This window comes from Biomphalaria glabrata, chromosome 12 (assembly GCF_947242115.1).
Source record: "Biomphalaria glabrata chromosome 12, xgBioGlab47.1, whole genome shotgun sequence".
NCBI lineage: Eukaryota > Metazoa > Mollusca > Gastropoda > Planorbidae > Biomphalaria > Biomphalaria glabrata.
This window is the reverse complement of record NC_074722.1, coordinates 31179235-31201220: the sequence shown is the minus strand read 5'-3', so window position 1 is coordinate 31201220 and position 21986 is coordinate 31179235. Positions and strand designations below refer to the sequence as shown.

General features: G+C 36.3%; 1 protein-coding gene across 1 annotated transcript in view; it reads left to right on the top strand.

The window, feature by feature from the left end:
- LOC106052964 (rabankyrin-5-like) overlaps positions 1–14415 on the top strand; it is a 35438-nt gene extending 21023 nt beyond the window's left edge. The window contains exons 18-25 of the mRNA XM_056006028.1: positions 550–750; positions 1449–1625; positions 1725–1872; positions 2478–2568; positions 2731–2855; positions 3450–3596; positions 4989–5079; positions 10611–14415. Of these exons, the coding sequence (XP_055862003.1) occupies positions 550–750; positions 1449–1625; positions 1725–1872; positions 2478–2568; positions 2731–2855; positions 3450–3596; positions 4989–5079; positions 10611–10743 (1113 nt within the window). The 3' untranslated portion in view covers positions 10744–14415. The remainder of the gene's footprint in view (positions 1–549; positions 751–1448; positions 1626–1724; positions 1873–2477; positions 2569–2730; positions 2856–3449; positions 3597–4988; positions 5080–10610) is intronic.
- Positions 14416–21986: the final 7571 nt, after the last annotated feature.

Below are 21986 nucleotides of genomic sequence, written 5' to 3'. Positions count from 1 at the left end.
AGAAGAATCCTAGGAATAACTTACCGAGTTCATGTCACCAATAGAGAAGTCCTTTCTTGCACGGTCACAAAGTCAGCCATAACATGGAAGTTGAAAAGAGGAAAGCAAAATCAAGGCCTTCATGGTATAACATGGTGTCGCACCACCTAAAATCTGTGGGCACCAGCTGGGAAGATGCTGTGTAAGTTGTCAATGACTGATCTCTGTGAAGAGCTTTGCCCTATGCTCTTAACTTTGCGGGAGGATCTAAGCCCAAGTTTAGGAACCAGCTGGTCAGTTAACATGAAGATATCCTGAGTTACAAGTTGCAGCTGGTCATTACTTTAAACTGGTGGTCTGATTAAACAGATTCAATTTTATTAGCTGTGTGATACTCACATTGTCAACGATGACCTTTTTTTTTGTTGTGGTAGAATAGACTTTGGGTTAGGTTTCTTTTTTATTTACAATAAATACATCCTCTGTCTAAAATGTCTTTCTAAAAAAAACAATTTCTTTTGTTATTGAAAACTGATCTTGAAACTTTTTTGTTCCTTTGTTTCTGGGAAGGATGCTGAAGGCAAAACGCCTGTACACATCGCCATTGACAACCAATTTCCTGTGGTCATCTCTCTCTTACTCTCTCATCCCGGGCTGGACCTGACCACCAGGGACAAGAAGAACAACACACCGTTTGCTGCAGCCATGATAAAGAAGGACAATAAGGCAGCCCAGGCAATACTTAGTCGGGAGCCTACAGCAGCAGAGCAGGTAGGGTTAGAAGTTGAAAGGGGGGGAGGGGGGCTTGGCTTAAATAGTTAGATTTTGACAGGGTAAAGTAAAGAAAAGTTCCCCTTTCAGACCTTGTGGTCTATAGGGCAGATGGTGTAAAGGTCATCTGTTTCTGTGGCCCACGGTTAACAACAGTGTCATGTGGCGAGCACAACAACCAACTGCCTTCACTTTTCCCCAGCTAATATCTATTAGAGCTGGGTGGACTAATAGCCGCCCAAGGATCCTGAAATTAAAAATTCCAGTCTTCACCAGGATTCAAACTGTGCATCCACAGAGGTTTGTTTCTCAACTAGTTGACAATTATGCAAAATAAATGCGAAACAGAATGAAAGTTACAATGTCATGTAGCCCTTGAAATGACCTGTGGTCTCCAATAATTAGTTTTTTCAGTTCACAACTTTGTTCAGAATGGCTGCTTTAAGGATTCATTTCTTTATTATTTTGTTTTGTTAAAACCTCATTTTGTAAGTTTTAAAATGACCCCAACACCATCAGAATGTGTCAAGAATGTTTATTTTATGACTTATTGGAACGTTGGACTACTGTTCAGCATCATATGCTTTTGCTTAAAGTAACAGATTCACTTTCTGTGCCTAAGTTTTCACAAAAGAACTGAATATGTAGAGTTGTTTTGATTATTTGCTTGTGAACTTGCTGGGTTTTTTTCCTCCCAGGTTGATTCCAAAGGTAAAAACTTCCTTCACACTGCGATACAGAAGGCAGACATAGAGAGTGTCCTTTTCCTGCTCAGTGTTCATGCTAATGTGAACTCCAGGACGCAGGACAGCCAGAATTTGACTCCGCTCCACCTTGCTGTCCTAACTGGTTCAGAAATCATTGTTAGAAATCTGGTAACTTACGTTTGATACATTTCCTCTTTTATGATGTGTGTAATTGTAGGCTAGTAGTGTTTGTTTTAGTTTGTTGTTGATACTATTTTTGACTTACAGTTACTGGCTGGAGCTTCTGTGGATGAGCGCACCAAGAACTGTGAGACAGCCCTGCACCTTGCAGCCACCAAAGACTGTCACACAATTGTGTCCATACTGCTGGACAACCGAGCGGACTTTGACGCTGTTGATGAAAACCTGAACAATGGTCAGTTCACACATTATGCGTACTAACTTTTAAAAACTTAAAAAGACAGAAAATAGCCTTTGCATCTCTATCGAGCATGATACAGGTGACCGTTGAAATCAGATTTTCAAAAGAGCTTTTTAGTTTTGAAATCTCAATGTGACAGATTGCTGATAAATAATTGCATCTTTTTTATTCTGCTAAACATGTGAGATATGGCAGTGTCCAGTTATTACACAATTGAATCTCAGTGGCAAGTCAATGGTTAAGCTTGTTCAGCAACAATAACATAAAGTTTAATAAAATTTCCCCTTTTAAGACCTTGGGATTTAAAGGTCATCTATTTCTATGGTTAATAAGGGTGTCATATGGCAAGCACAATGACTAACCACCTTTACTTCTCCCCAAATAATATCAGATACCCATTAGAGCTGGGTGGACTTGGAGGCGCCCGAAGATCCTGAAATAAAAAATTCCAGTCTTCACCAGGATATGAACCGGGGACTCCCAGTTCGGAAGCCAAGCGCTTTACCGCGCAGCCACCGTACCTCCTAACAATAAATTGCTTCTCAAAAATGTTTGTGGCCGATGTTCAACTCTCTCAAATCCAACTGTTGCTTTTCCAGCACTCCACAGAGCAGTCATCCAAGGCAACATCAACACAGTGAAAGTCTTGCTGATGGAGTCCACTATAAACGCTGAAGCTGTCAATGCCAGGTAAGTTTTCAGAGTAGATGTAGGAATACTTATGGTGAAAGTCTTTAATGAAATGTTTTATTTATGGAATGAGTGCAACATTATTATTTGTCTTTTTCACAGTTTTGTATTAATTCATTTTGATTCTCTGAGTTTTATTTTATGTTAAACTGATAATTTCAGAGGCCAGAATGCATTGCACTTACTAGGTCAGTATGGAAAGGACAATGCAGCAGCCATATTTGAACTGTTTAAAGAAACTATGCCTGAGTATCCAATAGATAAGCCTGATCATGAGGGCAATACAGGTTAGAGCTTTTGTGATTTTTTTAATTAGTTACTTTCTACTAAATTTAACATAAAAAAATAGCAAACATCAGTTGCTAAAAAAAGAACCAAATAAATATGCAAATAAGGGATTTGGAAATTTTGTTGTCCTAAAATATAGGCAGTTTAAATCATGGCTTTTCAAAGATAATGTATTCAGCTTGACACTCTGTAACACCTTGAGCTTGCTGTTGAGTGTTATGGGGCGATTAGAAATGAGTTATTTGTTTCATATAAAGGGAAAGTTTTGACTTTGAGACAATAACGCAACTAGTAAAAACTAGACGAGGATTTTAGGAAGAAAAGCGAAATGTAAACAGACTACTTTTGACGGCTTTAGAGAGAGGCAGCTTTAGGGATGTAGAGATTTAACTTGATGACATTCGATGATTCCCTTCATTACTATTAAACTTCTTATTCAACATTCACTATCAGCGTCAACTAACTTATATTGTTGTTATATTGTGTTATTAAATTCAGTTATATGATTGTTACATCTGTTTGACTTATCTGCATTAGACACAGTGCAGAATTGCCTAAAATGAGTTAAATGATCTAAATGCTTTTTTTTACAGCCATTTTGTTAGCCTATCTAAATGGCAATGGAAGTCTTTGTCGAGCCTTGGTGCGTGCTGGAGCCTGCTTAGGAAAAGTGAACAAACAAGGATTAAGTATATTCAATGCTCCTGTTGCTACCAAGCAGCTGCTGATCAAATTATTAGGTATGGTATAGTTCCCTTTTCAGACATAGCAATCTATAGGGCAGAGGATGTTATGGTCATCTGTTTCTTTGGCCAATGGGTAGTGAACAGGGAGTCATGTGGCAAGCCACCACAATGACTCTCCCCAACTAAAGTCAGGTACCAATTAGAGTTGGGTGGGGCGTCCTAAAAATCCAGAAATTCAAAATCCCATTCTTCACCAAGATTTGAACCCAGGACCCCAAGTTTTGAAGCTAAGCGCTTAACCACTTGAACCTTGTATTCAAATGATACTTCATTTATTTTCTTTTAAGTTTGAATTTGGAGCGTTTGTATTCCTGTTCATTTCCGAATGATTTAAATCTCCCATGATCCAAACATTGGGATTATTTTCTATTTGATTTGTGTTTAATTTTTGTGTGTGTTCATTTGAGCTGTTTAAGGTTATCTGACATCAACCTTAACTGCAAATGGCCTTACAGCTAAGCTGTTAGATTACAATAAATAATTAATAGCATTATCATTTTAAAAAGAATGAATCTTTTTAGTATGCATAAAAGTCGAGTATAACAACAATTAACTAGAAGTTTTTCATGTTATACACATGCAGCTGAATGAATTACATATTAAACACATATACATTTAAACAAAGGGAAAAGTTGTTTGAGGCCTTGAATCAGACATTGGCGCTTTACAAAACAATGGAATCAATTAGATAATCATTTACCCCTAATATAAAGTTAGAATATTTTATTGCTATTATGAAGTTTGAATGTTTCACTGCTATTTAAAAGATGTGTGTGTTTTACTGCTATTATAAAGTTTGCATGTGTTATCATTATTTTAAAGTCTCCATGTTTCACTGCTGATATAAAGTTTGAATGTTTCACCACTATTATAAAGTCTGAATGTTTTATTGCTGTCATAAAGTTTGAATGTTTAATTGCTGTCAACGCTCTTATAAAGTTTGAATATTACACTGCTATTATAAAGTTTGAATGTTACACCCCTACTATAAAGTTTGAATGTTTTATTTTATAATTCAGATCATTCAGCCTTTTTTTTTTATAAATACATTTAAAAAATGATACCCAGATACCCCGCTCTTTTCCAACTAGTGCAGACAAGTGATAGGATCTTTGCATATTGAGAAAGCTAAAAGCATGACATTGCGCTAAACAAAAACAATTGGTAGAAATATTTCTAATCACACAGATTTATTATTGATAGTCTAGATCTATTACAAATGTAATTATAGGACTGATCCAAAAGAATTGATATAACTACACATAATATAAGCTTTTTTTTTTTTAAAGTATTTCTTTGTAGTTTGTTTGTTTCTTAATATTGATTTATTTATTTCTCTTCACCAATGACTTTGTATTTAATCACTGAGTTGTTTCCTCCTTGTAGACATGTTGTCCAAAGAGCCCCCCTGGAGTGATGGGGAGACCTGCCTTGAATGTATGGCCAAGTTTAACATTAAGACAAGGAAACATCATTGGTAAGCTGTTTTCCCTTGTCTTCTTATTGAAGAAGTTTTTCAACAGGCTAAACTGAACAGAATACATTTGGTTAATATTCATTTCACATTGTCATTTGTTCATAATGAACTGAACGAATGCTATTTTTGTAGATGTTGAATAAGGTATTGAAAATAGAACTTACAGAATCTAGAGATGATATCATATCAGTTGCGTGGCAGATTGGTTTTCTTAATCATATAACAATGAAACTTCTGTTGTTATTGTAACATTAGGTGTCAACCATCAACTCTGAAAGGTTTATAAAAGAATTTGACAAAGATCATGATTTGTCTCCTGCTGGTGTCAGTAATGGTCTGATATGAGTTAGTTGGAAGTCAATTTTGTGAAAGCCATTTAGTTTTATGATTGTGTCTGACACTGTGTGAGTATAACTTTGAGTAGAATTGGCTATCAAGTTGTATGGCGCAGTCTTCTTTCCACGTCTTTTGTTTGGCCTTAGGTTTTGACATTATATCTCATGTGTTCTTGTCCAAGCTGTTCACCTGAGAACGTCAGCCGAATGCTTCATCATTGCTTTATGCAAGCATTGCCATTTTTATCTTGTCTCTGAATAAAGTTCTAATCACTTGGAGACTGCTGACACTGTTTGCTTAACAATAAATATTTTAATTCCAGTTTTCTTATTGCATGGTGCATACGCCATTGAATATATTTATTGAAAGTCTGATACAGAGTTTTTTTTGTAATAATTATATTTGTAGTTTCTGCCACTGCAAATGCTCAGCTTATTTTTAGTGAAAGATAGAAAATCTGGAAACTTAGTTTGAAAGTTTTCAAGCTGCCCCAAAAATAAAAATAAAAATGATTTAATAATTTAAAAAAAAATATAAGAAAATATTGAATGTTCATTATACATTAAAAACAACAACAATAATAGTACCTAGCAGAGGGCAGTACTGCTACAGACTTGCTATATCATTAGAAAATTCCTCTGTGAATACTGTTAAAGGGACTGCATTGAATTTTGTTTCCCTTTAACGAAGCTCATTTTGAGAAAAAAAAGTATTTCTTGAAAGACACATACGTAAGCGAACATGCAGGCTTAAGTTTTAAAGGATTTTTTTTTTTGGATAGCACTTAGTCTAAAATAGACTCAAAATATCATTCAGGCTGACCATATCCTTCATTTCTTGTATTGCAAGGTATCCACATCCTATTTTTCAAATCATCATTTTTTGTTCAGTATTACAGTCACAGTCCAACTTTTTATATAGACTTCTTTTGTTTTCTATGTGTGTCCTATATGCAGACGTCACCCATGTCTCTAACATTGTCCTGTATGCAGATGTCACCCATGTCTCTAACATTGTCCTGTATGCAGATGTCACCCATTTCTCTAACATTGTCCTATATGCAGATGTCACCCATGTCTCTAACATTGTCCTATATGCAGATGTCACCCATGTCTCTAACATTGTCCTATATGCAGATGTCACCCATGTCTCTAACATTGTCCTGTATGCAGATGTCACCCATGTCTCTAACATTGTCCTATATGCAGATGTCACCCATGTCTCTAACATTGTCCTATATGCAGATGTCACCCATGTCTCTAACATTGTCCTATATGCAGATGTCACCCATGTCTCTAACATTGTCCTGTATGCAGATGTCACCCATGTCTCTAACATTGCCAATGTTATCATGCAGTTTTAGCTTCGCTCCTTGCATACTTACTTTATCCTTCATTACCTTGATCACTTAAAGGGAACTTAAACGTTTCGGCTGATAGGTCTGATATACTTTGTTACAGACACAAGGTCTGGTGAATGCATCTTAAGTCTGGGACAGACCTCAGTACTTGTATAGCTTGATACTTGTTTTTACAAAGCTTATATCAACTCACTTTGTCTGTCTGTCACAAATTTGGAAATTCTCTCACTCCCCTTTCAAGTTGAAACAATTACACAATTAGTTATTGTTCCTCACAAAATATGAATCAATAAAAAAAAATATCCAATTAGTTAATTAAATAGTGGTAATGGATCAATTTTGTTTGATATTAAAAAGGGGAATAAAAAAGTATTTAGATTAAATAGTTTTAAACATGGAGTTCTCCCCCTTGGGTTAATTTTTTTTTTTTCCTAAAGTATATTTTTTATTTTGCTTGTTCCTTGATATAGACTATTACTGGAGTCCTGTTGGGAAACTGTATTAAAAAGTCATTAAAAGTTATACATGCAGAGACAAAGAGGTTTACCTACTGCTCCCTTAAGAACACACAGTGTTTGGAGGGGGGGGGCGTGAGATTGCATTCATTCAGTAGACACAGTTGTGCAGTGCACCATTTTTTTGAATAAGCATCTTGCATTCAGTGAGAAGCTGTGCTGAATGTATCTGGACAGAAACACCACAGGAAGAACTTTTACAATGTAAAACAACAAACAATGGAATAGTGCCGGTACTTGATTACATAATGTTACTGAACACCAATTCTGGTGTAGAGCAGAACTCCAGTTTATTATAGTGCTATATATATCCATATATATATATATATATATTCACATGTGTTATATTATGTAGCATTTATTGCCCTTATCTCAAAATCAAACAAAATAATTAATCACCAACAATTAATAAACTAATTGTTTAATTTTTTTGATTGATTCATGTCTTGTCAGGTTGAATGAATAATTGTGCAAAGTTTTAACTTGATCCGAGAATGGGAAATGGAAGAAAAAACATGTTCAAACTTTTTACCAGGCAGACAGAGTTGATATAAGCTTTGTTAAAAGGAGCAATAAAAATATAACATTGAAAAGATAGTGAAAAAAAAAATGATATACCATGTTACTCCCTGAGAGTAAGGCCACACTGAAAGAGTTAATTACATGTAAGTCATGAAATTATGAAAAAAAAAAACACAACACAGAGATTTTGTCTGAGCATGTCTCTAACCTGGAGTCCCTTTGAATCTTTAATTTGGATGAAACTACTTCATTGTATTCAACTTGTTTCTTATCCTCTAGTTCTGTGTCAACTATTCACCATTCCCTAACTTTTCACTACACAGCTATATCAAAATCAAACTCTTACTAGCTGGTGGAAGCATTCCTAAGACCTAAATTAATCATCTTTCTGAGAATCTTTTCTAAAATTAAGTTTACTACAGTCTTCTGTTATTGAAGAAATATATACTAAGGTAAAAACTTGTAGTAGTGAATGGCATCTTTAAATTTTTCCCTAGTGCCATTAGAGCATAGAATGGGTTGCCTGAGTCAGCCAGGAAAACCAACGACTTAGGAGTTTAAGTCATTGATTAACATGCATGACTAGATTGACACATGGAATACATGACATAATTATCTTCATTTTTTTAAAGTAACGTCTGTAATATATAAGATAAGAAGATAAGCCCCCCTGATAGATAGCCAGTCAGCCTCACTTCCCTTCTAGTACTGTGGTTTAGGTTAAAAGCATTAGAAGATAAGGGAGACAATTATCATCTGGATAATTCTTTGACCTGAGAAGTTGCAGAAGATTGTTGAGTAGGAGTTCTGAGTAGGATGCTGTGTCAGTAAGGGCGATGAGGCTGTGATTCACCTTGCGTAAGGGGTGCTGTATTGTACCAACTGTTTACATACTCATTCGGTCAACACTGCAGTGTAAGGGAGATAAGCCTCCTTTCTTTCTCCTTGCACAACAGGGCTATGGTTTGAGACAGAGCGCATAAAAACAAGTTTAAATAAATAATTGTACAGCCGGTATGACATAAGGCAAACACTTTATTGACACTCTGCGGAGGCAATCTTTTATTGCTCCAGAGTCCCCCGTTCCTGTGACACGTAATAGCTCCATAGGTCACCCAGGATTCCATTGAGATCTTTGTTTGCTTTGTCAAAACATGCCTTTAATAAAATGTATGCGTCTTTTTTTTTCCTTTCAAGTCAATTTTATGTAATGCATATATGCAAGTGCACTTATTTAGTTGGTTGATTATGTCTTTTTTTTTCCCCCCCTCCTGTGTTTATTAAAGCATACTAGTTGTTTCTTGATCTAGTCAGACCCCAAAATTAATAATAATAATAATGTTATTTATTAACAAACATAATGTAGGCTCCAGGCTCTATTATAACATAACAGACACAAGAGTTGAAATGACCATCCAAAATAAAAAATCTAAAATCTAAAACAGGTCATGATGTTCTACTTGATTGTAATGAAGCAAGTTGTTTGCCTGAGATCAAAAGGGAGCAATAGAAATGAAGTCCAAAAGTGTCTGATTGAAAGTTTTTATTAAAAAATTATTTTTTTTTATGTCAGTATAAGTCACACAAATATAATCTTTAATACATGCATATCTTCATTGTTTGTACCATAATAAAAGAGCCTTAAATTGCTGAATACTGAGTGCGTGCTTTTGTGCTTGATGTTGTAGCCTTCTGAAAGTTTGCTTATATAATATAACATGTTATAATATATATATATATAATATATATCTAAATGTACATATATGAAGTACATTATTATTACAGTCGTATCAAATTCTTTATGGAGGATGGAAAGGAAGAATAACAAAGAAAAAGCGAAACTTTTTTAATTACTAGGTTTACGATTTAATTGATAAATTGATAAATAATAGGATGCTAGGCTACAATGTTGACTACCTTTTTTTCTTAAAGTTTAATAGTTCTAAAAAATTTCAACCTGAGAACCTGCTACTCAGCCACCATGCTCCTAAACCAGATGATGTGAATGATTGTTTAATTTGATTGCTGGCTAATGCGCCTTTGCAGTAAACAACTTAGTAAAAGGCGGACATTTTCATTTTCACATTCTTTGCCAATGCCTGTTCCCTTTTGCCAGATGTCTGGTTGCCCCAATAATAAGGGCATCATCTTCAGTCAGAAGGTATTGGAGATGAGCATCTATGGGGGACTGTTGAACTAGTAGCTATCTTGGTGTTTCTGGTGCTCAGATTATAGAGGTGTTGTTAAGCTAGGTGTTTTCAAAGATGTATGATAAATCTTATGCACTTTTTTAAGCACTATAAAATCAAATTTTAAAGCTCTGTCCATTTGTAGAACAAAGTAATTAAGTTGGCAGCAGTGATCATTCAGTTTAGCATCCTTGACATTGTTTAGTTTATTAATTTCAATATCTTTCTCAAGCTTCTTTTTTTATTTTTCTCACGTGCTTTTCTTCAGGTACTTTTCTATTTCCCCCTACAGTTTCCATATTGCTTTCCTTTCTTTTTCTGTACTTTTCTGCTTAAATAATGGAGACTGGATCTGCATGCAGATTAAGCTATGACCTATATATTTGTTCCCACTTGACACAGACAATACCGTTATCAGCCAGGGTTGGGTTTCAGCACTATAATTTCTTTTTATGTAAATATTAACTTCTTTTTGATCATTAGATTCAGTTTCCTCACATTCTGAGCTTATTTGGTTAAACAGATTAAGAGGCTATTGCTATGGAAGAAACAAATGAAAAATAATTTTTTGGGCAGTCTAGCAATATGCTTTCAATTTTTATTTTGCAGCCGCCACTGCGGACGTTTGCTGTGTGCCAAATGCTCAAGTAAAGATATGCCCATCATCAAGTTCAACCTGAGTAAACCTGTTCGTGTGTGTGATGTTTGCTTCGACGTTTTATCTATCGGAGGCCAGGCCTAGGTCTCCCACCTTTCATTCAGTGTACATAGTCAATGACTTAGTCTTGCATGTGGACATCACCCACTAGGATATTAAAAGCAATTTTATAATTGAGACGAACAATACATTTTTTGTCTTTGTCGGATATAAATTGTTCCTCTAAGATGTTTAGTTTGTATTGATTGTACCTCCGGTGGGTGCTTACTTGGATATGTTTGGGTCCACCTGATAGGTTTATACTGAAATAAAAGTACACTTCCTTTTTTTCTTTCATGATACATGTAGCAGTGGTAATGCCTTCTCTGGCTGCCTGTGTGGTTTGTACATAAAATCAATTTTCTATGTGCACAGAACCTGTCTATCAACGTGAAACAAAAAATGATGAATGCTTTTTTGAAAGTGAGAGAGTTTCACAAATACTTACGTTAAACCAATCTATCACACTTTTTCTTTCAGTCTATTCTAATAGGCAGGTTAGGGATTGGCTGTGACAGTCACCAACCTATCGAACAATAAATAAACACATTTTTAGTCATTATATTATGTATTATGATATTTTTTCAACAGGCTGGATGTTAAAATAATTAAGCACCTTTTCAATAATTATTGACAGTAATATTGACATTACAGCATTGTTTCAAATTCTTGTTTGCCAGTTTTTGAATTTTTAAACTGAATGTCACAAAACAAAAGATTGTTAAATTAAATTTCAGATTGTCATCATTGTTAAAAGATTGTTAAAATTAATTTCCAAATTATTATTTTTATTATTTTTTTTTACAGTATTTAAAAAATTATTATATTATCATTCTGACAAGTTCAGCTTTGCATTAAGCAAATAACTAACATTTGTTTTCTTTGGTTCCAAAATTATTTTTTTTCTTTGAATATTTATAAACCAAAGACAGTATATCTCTTGCTATATTCTGCATGATAAAACTGTTTTGCAGATTGGTATAAATTCATCAAAGTTAATAAAGATTATTATTATTTATATTATTGTTAATGTTGTTCTGAAATGAATAATGAGGACTTACTTATGTTTCTCATGTAGATGATCAAACCGAGTCACTATGTTTGAAACACCATTTTTTGATGTCTCTGGAAATAGAGACCACTGGTAGTCTATATGTATAAATTCATCAAAGTTAATAAAGATTATTATTATTAATATAATTGTTAATGTTGTTCTGAAATGAATAATGAGGACTTACTTATGTTTCACATGTAGACGATCAAACCGAGTCACTGTTCGAAACACCATTTTTTGATGTCCCTTGAAATAGAGACCACTGGTAGTCTATATGTTAGACTGATGAAAGAATTCAATAATGAGATACCATTTTTATGGAATTTGCAATACTATGATGTTTAGTTTTTATCATAATGACTGATTTGATATAATGTACAAATAGAATCTGTAAGATGTTAATGATGTGAATTTTTTTTTTTTTACTATTTAAACTACTAGACAACTACTATTGTGTATATTTCAAAGACTTGTGCAATTATTTCTTTGTTTTACAGAAAGGAACAAATGGACATTTTTTTTTTACAACTTTTTGGTGCTTTCTGCCAGTTTTGTTTTTATTAAGCCATTTTGTTCTTCCTATCAATAAGACACATGTCTTTTTAATGTCTTTAGAAATGTTTGTTGTTAGCTCAGAGTTTAAGAAGGTCAATATCTCGCTGTCATTTTATTTCCTTAAAACTTTAACATTTTAGGTAACTTTTTTTTTAAATTCTAAAATTAGCTTGATTAAATTTTTTTGTCTCTTGTTTTGTCTTGGAGTTGTTGGGGTGGGGGGGGGGGTTGGTTGGTGAAACGGTGGCGCTGCACAAAATATTTTAATTCCTAGTTGTAACTTGACTCCATGTGACTCTTTTCTGTGTTGTCTTGGTCAGTTCTACGTGCAGAGCAAAAATAGCACAACATTGTTGTGGATGGCAGCCTGGTCGTGCGATATGTGCACTGGACTGTCGTTCTGTTGTCTCAATGGTCCTGGGTTCATACCCTGCCTGCTGCCATCCACCGTCATCCTGCAGGAGGTTTGGACTACGAAGTAAAATTCTAGATGTTATTCAACTTTGAAGGAAGATCAGAAACATGTCAAACATTTTACAAAACATTTTTGTGGCAAAAAATCTTTTCTAGAGAAGTGACCAAACATTATAAAACTTGGCACAAGGCAGCAGCAGGAGTTGGTGAATTCAAAGAGGCACAATTCACCAATTGAACATTCACATAATGTGTTGTCTGCAGTGAGCATGCCATCTTAAAAACTAATTAGGCCTAATAATAAAGAATGAGAACTGAGAATTAGGGAACCACTTTATGTTCTAGGCCAGAGTCAGATCAAATGTTATTTTTTTTAGCTCCAAGGCCTACATTTAAGATGGGCTTCATTGCTTTGGTCAAAGTAAGCTCATAGACTAGACACTTTGCATTATTTGTTGTTCTAATCTGAACATTGTCTAGCTTTTCATTGTTGTATGAATGTATTATTTAGTTGCAATCACATGTTGACCTTAGTAACCCAACTCCATTTTTCATTTATACTGCCAATGATTTTTTCTTTGTAATGTATTGTTTAACAAGTCAATGACGTAGCACTTCTAAATTATGACATGGAATGCCCAGATGAAAAGTAGATGAGACAAACAGTAACCTTGTGGGCCAGTGTGGGTCCAGTGTGGGCCTTTTGGGCGAGGTTGACTTCAGTGGATGATATGTTTGCCATCTCGAGCGAGGACTTTATTTTGTTGAGATTTTCATGTTTTCTCCTACAGTTCGTCCAAAACGTTGAAGCTTCTCGGATGGTATAAACTGTCTCATTCTGGTGTGCACTATGTCGCATCTTCTTGCCTTCACTTTTGTTTCTTCAGATTGCATTTTTAAAATTCTGTTGTTTTTTTTTTTATACAAAGTATTAGCTCACAAGCATCTCTGTCGTCTTAAAGGAAACTACATCATATCCTTTCAAATTTGGCTTTCATCCTTTCAAATTTGTCTTCTGTTTCTTTTCAAAATTGGCATGTCTTTTCCAATTTGGCTTGTGTACTTTAAAATTTTTGTTGTGTATTGTTTTAAATCTGGCTTTTATTTTGAAATGTTCCCACTATTGTGTCTGCTGCTGCGGCTTATTATTGAAAGGTTAGAAATGATGGGATTTAAATTCACGGGCGGCTCCAATACCTAGAAAACGGTTGTCCCATTGACCTCCCTTATTTTTCTTTGGTTCAATAGCTCGTCTCTGTTCTTCTTTGGTTTAATAGCTCATCTCTGCCCGCCTGTTATTCGATAAATTAGATTGTTTCTGCATGTTTTTTTTTTTTTTTTTTGCTAAATACTCTCGGTCAACGCATTCCAATGATAATGAAATCATCTTGTTACCGGTACCTTTTTAAGTTATTCGTGTGTTATTGTGTACGGTGTTTCCTTGACTTGATTTTAACAACTCGTTTAATTGGATGATGTAAGATTCTCTGTACGCCATTTTAATACTAGTGACTACACATGAATCAACTGAAATGGATCGGATATAAAGTAGACTAATTGTAATGATAATACATTGACTCTAGACTGACTTTGACAGATACTAGTAAATGTACTTTGTACAGGATTATGATCAAATGAAACAACCAGCAGGAGATATACTCAACAATAACAACAATAAAGATGTTTGAAAACACCGAGACGATGTTTGTGTGTTTATTGAATTGTGTCTGTCTGCATTGTGTCTGTGTATGTAAGGGAAGACATTTTTGCCTGGCTCTTTTTTCCAAAGTCTGTTAACATGTTGACCAGGTCTAATATAATTTGTAAGAAAGAAAGACCAAGGGATGTTAAGAAATGAAACAAAAAACGCGTACAAGCTAAACATGTGATAGATGAGACTTTGTTTTGCTTTATCGACAGATTAAAAACAAAATCAAGGCTGGGTGACACCAACCGAGACTCATCATTATTGAAGGCCTGAACACTCACCTGCGACGTCACAAACTGTGGGAAGTTTAGACCAATAGTGTGTTGCAACGTCACAGGTCGTGTCAATACATAATAGAATATAAATAGATTGCAGTAATCCGGTTGCGTTTCAACCATTCTGAGATCTTCTACACACAGTTAATGAACATATATTCAATAATATAATGACCATATCTGAAACTAATTTTGCATGTATATTTTGAATTAAAAAATGGCTCACTGTTTATTGCGATGTTATTGCGAGCGTTTACTTAAAAGGTTGTACATAATTGTACATTAATGAGTGTTACAGAGTGGCTACACATTACAGCCTGTCTGCTTCTCTGTTCATCACCTGGTAATCATCTGCTGAAGGTGAAGAATACAGAAGACCTACTCATTTGATGATCATGTCCACACGGAGAAATTCCATAATGGTGCAGACTATATATATCCCCTCTCTAAGATTAGCTTCTCCAGTAGACAAGAAAGAACCATAACCTTGTATTGGAAAGATCCGTGTTTATTTTTGTATATTTATGGTGCTATTAAAAAATTACTGTTGTTTCTCTAATTGTATGCATACTGTTTATTGTTTACAGTTAAAGGAACCTTGACCTCGATACTTCACATTACGTGCCATAAGACTTTGAGACTTGCTAGCATATCACTTCTCCTGAATTTCCTTTCAATGACATTATTGTATAGAGTCTACTCGCTGTGAATTGTGGGCTTATAATTTGTAGGCCTACATAATGGTTCCTCTTGACATTCTATTTTTAAATCTAATCAACCGAGATGTCTGTGTGTTACACTGTGTGTGTGTGCGTGATAATCATTTCATAAAAATCCTTTTAATTCGAGAAACAGCAAAAGAATCTAAATATATCTAGCGTCGTTGTTGGCCGTGGCCTTGAAAGCACATGGCCCAGTAGAAAGTCACCTTCTGCAACCATCAAGCTACGTGACCTTGTATGCTTGCACCTACAAGTCAAAGACACTTTGGCAGTCACTGAACGCAAAACGAGTATTGCAGCCTCGGTCTAGCTTGGCGCCAATGTAAATGTGCAATTAGATTGGCCTCATTTTTCTTAGGAGAAAATCCTAGAAATCTTATCATCCAAGATGTGATAATCTTTAGAAAGGATATTAACAAGATAATAACATCTATTGCGCGTAATAACAGTCTGGCAATGCATATTTCAAAATAATCGTTTTTTTCTTATGCATTGAAATGATGACGTCTGCTCACATGACGCCAATTAAAAAATGGCGGCACAAAAGGTGTCTATCCAAACGTAACAGACAACATAATTTCATTTTTAAAATTGATAATCGGAAATAAAGGTGGGGGCGGTCTGAAGTGAAAACGATTTTTTTTTTAAAAAAAGCTATTCACGCACTGCAATGACATTCCGAACTTGTGGGCCCTAGAGATCTGACATTTCTGTGTTTGTGATTTAAGTCGGTCTCCTTGAAGCGCAGACGACAGGAATGTGTTCTATTACAAGTTACGTGGCTGAATTGAATGCTGTCGTCTCGGTTGAATTCAGCAACTCCAAAGATTATTTACTTGTTCATTTCTTTCGGCGTAAGATCAAATCAACGTCTCTATTACATCAATACTTCAATTATACGCCAGGGAAAAAAGAGTTAACAATGGAATTGAAGCAAGTAGCTAGTAGAGTGTTAAGGCAATACTGAAAAGTGAAAATGTTACTTAAGAACTGAAGTAGATTTTGGATTTTTTCGAGGAATATTTTTTTTTTAAGGCCGATGTTTATGTCTTTTCAAAATGCGAACCCAAACACATTCCTACGCACATATACACACACAACGAAAAGGAGGCACTCTATACACTCACAGAAATAAGATTACCAGATTCTTCTTCCTCTTTGTTCTTATTATATATGTTGGAAAGGTTCAGACAACCAGTCCTATATTTGCATGTAACTGCGCAGTGGTTTCCAGATCTGGCAGCTATCCATATAATTTTTGTTATATTGGGGGGGGGGGGGAGGTTTGATTTGTTTTGATTTTAGGCACATCGGCACAATTTAGGCCATGTCGTGCCTGCAGTCCCTTAAGGACTACTCTCTCTCTAAACAACAAGGGCCAGATTCTATATAGTCATATCATTAAAATCAAGGTCTATTCACAGTTAAAATAGTAAAGGTAGTAAAAATTTAAATATTTGGTAAAAATCTAATGTAAATAGTACATGTTCACAAATTCATAAATCAGATCTTCGTAGATAGCACCACTTCCCGGATAAAGCCCAGTACCTTCCCAGGGTCGACATTATCAAATAGTGTTTTTAAATTAGTGGCTCTAAAAGGGGGAAGGAAGAGTTTGCGGCCAGTGTCTTGTTTGGGTCTTTCGATAGCTATGCATCTCTGAAGGACATGGTCAGCATTCTTTGGTGATGCTCCACAACAGCAGATCTCACTAGTCCCTATTTTTAGCCACCGGAACATGCATTGTCTCATTCTGCTGTGTCCGGTTCTAAGACGAAATATTATATATTGGTCAAGTCGGGAGAGTTTGTAGCAGGCATCTTTTTCCTTGTTGGAGACGTGGTCTCTCTACTTAACTGTCTACTTAAAAAAAAATTTTTTTTTGGGTAGAGGAGGACTTTGGATTGTTTAGCCATTCTCCCATCTTTGGTCAATATGTCTACTTTTTGATTGCCTCCTAATTCAATCTGGCCTGTAATTCGTTGGAGGACCGTTACCTTGCTGTTGTTGTAGAGATTTACAAGAGCTGTCCTGGCTCCAGTCAGGAAGACAATCTTGCTGTTTGGCCTGCTTGGGTGGTTTAGTAACGTGGTAGATGCTAGCTCTTCTGTTCTTCTCTGCTCTGTGGCTGTCCAAGAAATCACCAGTTGCTAATGACCAATCACAGATGAATGCATAGTAATGCAGGGGCAGCTTATTGAAATATCCAGAAACGAGGAACTGAAACCAATGTGTCAACAAGGATACCACAAATTCTGGTTACAAAAAACATATTCTAATTTATACCTTGCATTATGGGTAATTGTAAAGAAGTTGTTGACTGCTGTCCCTTGTTCTTGTTTGGTACAATCTGGATTCATGGCCTTATGAGCATCATCACAAAGAAACCGACTCGAAATTTGAGCTCGTTGGGCCTAACATAAATAAACGTTTTAAAATCTAATCGAACTCCTCTAAGTCACTATTTTGTTTTATGTATATAAAGTCATAATCTCAACAACACTCCTTCAGTACAATTTTTTAAAAAGACATTTGTTACATTTACAACATGCATTTATGTAGTTTTTTTCACTTAAGTGTCCTTTGCATCTTTAGACTATTAAGTGGTCCCCGGGTCAAAAAAGTTTGAGAACCTCTGCAATACAAGGCTGGATGGCTTCCTGGTCGTGTGGCAAGCGCTGTGGACTGCTGTTTCAATGGTCCCCTGTTCGAGCTCTACCCGCCACTCTTTCCCGCCATCTTTCGGGAGATTTGAACTGTGATGTAAGCCTAACAATGTTCAATTCTGACGTGACATCTAATCATTTCCAATAAACAAACAAATGTATATGTTATATAATAATTAGTAGAACATTTATGCTAAATTATTACCAAATCATTTTTAAAATGTGTATTTTCTCTTCAGAAGTATGCATCTCCATGCACTATGGATTTAGTTTGGTAGAGTTGGGGCCATTGTCTCTCTCTCCCCACACTAAGGAGTGGGTTTGGTAGAGTTGGGGCCATTGTCTCTCTCTCCCCCGCACTAAGGAGTGGGTTTGGTAGAGTTGGGGCCATTGTCTCTCTCTCCCCACACTAAGGAGTGGGTTTGGCAGAGTTGGGGCCATTGTCTCTCTCTCTCCCCCGCACTAAGGAGTGGGTTTGGTAGAGTTGGGGCCATTGTCTCTATCTCCCCCGCACTAAGGAGTGGGTTTGGTAGAGTTGGGGCCATTGTCTCTCTCTCCCCTGCACTAAGGAATGGGTTTGGTAGAGTTGGGGCCATTGTCTCTCTCTCTCCCCCGCGCTAAGGAGTGGGTTTGGTAGAGTTGGGGCCATTGTGTCTCTCTCCCCCGCACTAAGGAGTGGGTTTGGTAGAGTTGGGGCCATTGTCTCTCTCTCTCCCCCGCACTAAGGAGTGGCTTTGGTAGAGTTGGGGCCATTGTGTCTCTCTCCCCACACTAAGGAGTGGGTTTGGCAGAGTTGGGGCCATTGTCTCTCTCTCCCCTGCACTAAGGAATGGGTTTGGTAGAGTTGGGGCCATTGTCTCTCTCTCTCCCACGCGCTAAGGAGTGGGTTTGGTAGAGTTGGGGCCATTGTGTCTCTCTCCCCCGCACTAAGGAGTGGGTTTGGTAGAGTTGGGGCCATTGTCTCTCTCTCTCCCCCGCACTAAGGAGTGGCTTTGGTAGAGTTGGGGCCATTGTGTCTCTCTCCCCACACTAAGGAGTGGGTTTGGCAGAGTTGGGGCCATTGTCTCTCTCTCCCCTGCACTAAGGAATGGGTTTGGTAGAGTTGGGGCCATTGTCTCTCTCTCTCCCACGCGCTAAGGAGTGGGTTTGGTAGAGTTGGGGCCATTGTGTCTCTCTCCCCCGCACTAAGGAGTGGGTTTGGTAGAGTTGGGGCCATTGTGTCTCTCTCTCTCCCCCGCACTAAGGAGTGGGTTTGGTAGAGTTGGGGCCATTGTGTCTCTCTCTCCCCTGCACTAAGGAGTGGGTTTGGTAGAGTTGGGGCCATTGTGTCTCTCTCTCCCCCGCACTAAGGAGTGGGTTTGGTAGAGTTGGGGCCATTGTGTCTCTCTCTCCCCCGCACTAAGGAGTGGGTTTGGTAGAGTTGGGGCCATTGTCTCTCTCTCTCCCCCGCACTAAGGAGTGGGTTTGGTAGAGTTGGGGCCATTGTCTCTGTTCCCCCCCCCCCCCCCCCCCATCAACCGCCGTGATACCTCTGAACACTGCTAATATAAAAAAAAATATGTAAAATAGTGTTTACATTTAGAAAACACCAAACTGTATGAGATGGGCGGACAAAGAAATATAGAGGTGCAGATCTTAGAGAGAAAGTGGAGATGGATTGGTCACACCTATGAAACACATAAGACAAAAATACGTTAGTTCCCTATGTACGCAACAATCAAGGTTAATATTGTTCAGAAACTGTCCAAACTTGACGGTCACTAGGTTGTCCATTGTCCTTTGTTGTAGACGAACAAATTCCTTGATATTGAAATTCTTTCGGAAGGATCTGTTCTTACTGCCTATAGAAGCCCAAAAGGTTCCAAGAAATATCAATGATTTTGTCGGTGCGTTTACCTACAAGCTTGAATTCATATTGTATTGTTTTTATGTACCACAAAGTGGGCTAAGCAACGCAAAAAATGACAGTACACATCACTCTGTCATTAAATACCACGCCATTGTATTCAGGCTGAAAGGTCCAAAGGAACTTTATTACTATGATCGCTTTTCCCAAATCACTAGTAGAACCCCCCCTCCCCCCCCCCCCCCCCCCACACACACACAAGTTGACAGACCGTTACTGGTTTCCAGATTTTAACTTTTCATCAACCCAAGGCCCAAGACAGGCCAAACAGAATTACATTTAAATTTTTTTTTATAAGGGAAATAATTCACATCAACATCTATAATACACTATAATCACATTAAAATATGCGAATAATTTTTTAGATCATAATTTTACAATATAAGAACAATTTTTTTATTCCAACAACTTTTATACAATAAAAAAATATGTTTAACAAAATTCATTCATTTTCTAACACTGTCTGAAAACCTTGTTAAAATGCGACCACTTTAAAACATATAAATATTGATATAAATAAACTTGATATTAAAATTTTATTTAGATTTCAAACGGATAAGCACTTGGTATAAACATTAATAGCAATATAGATTGCTACTTACTAGTGAAGAAGTTTGTGTATTGTGGCACAGTGAACCAGATCTACCAATCTGCGACAACGATATTTACAGAAATTGACTAGTGGATATTAAATGAATTGTAATTTCTTGACCACTCATGTTTTATTTTTATTTATTTTGAAAATGACTACAAATTAGTGGATATTAAATGAATTGTAATTTCTTGAACACTCATGTTTTATTTTTATTTATTTTGAAAATGACTACAAATTAGTAGATATTATATGGATTGTAATTTCTTGACCACTCATGTTTTATTTTTATTTATTTTGAAAATGACTACAAATTAGTAGATATTAAATGAATTGTAATTTCTTGACCACTCATGTTTTATTTTTATTTATTTTGAAAATGACTACAAATTAGTAGATATTAAATGAATTGTAATTTCTTGAAAAAAAAAAAAAAATTAATAGCAATATAGATTGCTACTTACTAGTGAAGAAGTTTGTGTATTGTGGCACAGTGAACCAGATCTACCAATCTGCGACAACGATATTTACTGAAATTCGACGGTATCGTTGGGAAAAGAATCTCTATCTCGTTAGCCACACTGATAAAACTTGCAAAAAGCATTTGAAGGCTTAATCAAAGGGCTGGAAGAGATTACTTGAAGTTCGATCCGTATGCCGCTTGAATAGTAAAATTGTAGCACTGCCCAGTTATGGCCTCTTCAAGATTAATTTTTGCTGCCCGCAAATGAATTCCAGCTTTGTTGTTTCTGTTAAATATCGTCTAGTTCAGTGTCAAAGAGATCAGTGCACTCAGCATTCACCTCTTGTTTTCTACCTGAATAGTGAGTCCGGCATCTTGAGATCACTCTCCTGACACTTTGATTAGACAAAGGTATCTCAATAGCTTTTTGAGACAATTAGTCAAACTTTTTCTAGATAAAATGTTTATGTGCTACAATAGCTTAACCATCACTTCGTCCATAGTTAACCCTTTAATTTGAAGTTGCTAGTTGCTGTTATCTATTGTTGACCTTTTCCCCCATTACATCTGTTTAAACAAAGTAGCGAAATAAAAGGTATACATGTATTCACAGTCCCCTGGCAATAAAATCATCAATCTACGCAGGGCCGCCTTAGGCGAAGGGAATTTGGTGGCCCCAAATAAAATAGAAAAATAACAAATGAAAAGCGAAAAAAAAAATAAAGTGCGCAATTTATTTAAGACTCCAACAATGACATTGGGCACAAGTTTAGTTATTTCTTCTTTAAAAAATTGTTTAGAGTCTTGTGCGAGGCCCCCAAGAATCGGCGGCCCTAGGCGGCTGCCTAGTTTATCTATGCCTAAGACCGGCCCTGATCTGCTCTTCTAATGTCAGTTGTTTTTTTTTTCAGCGCTATGGCAAAAAGCTTCAAT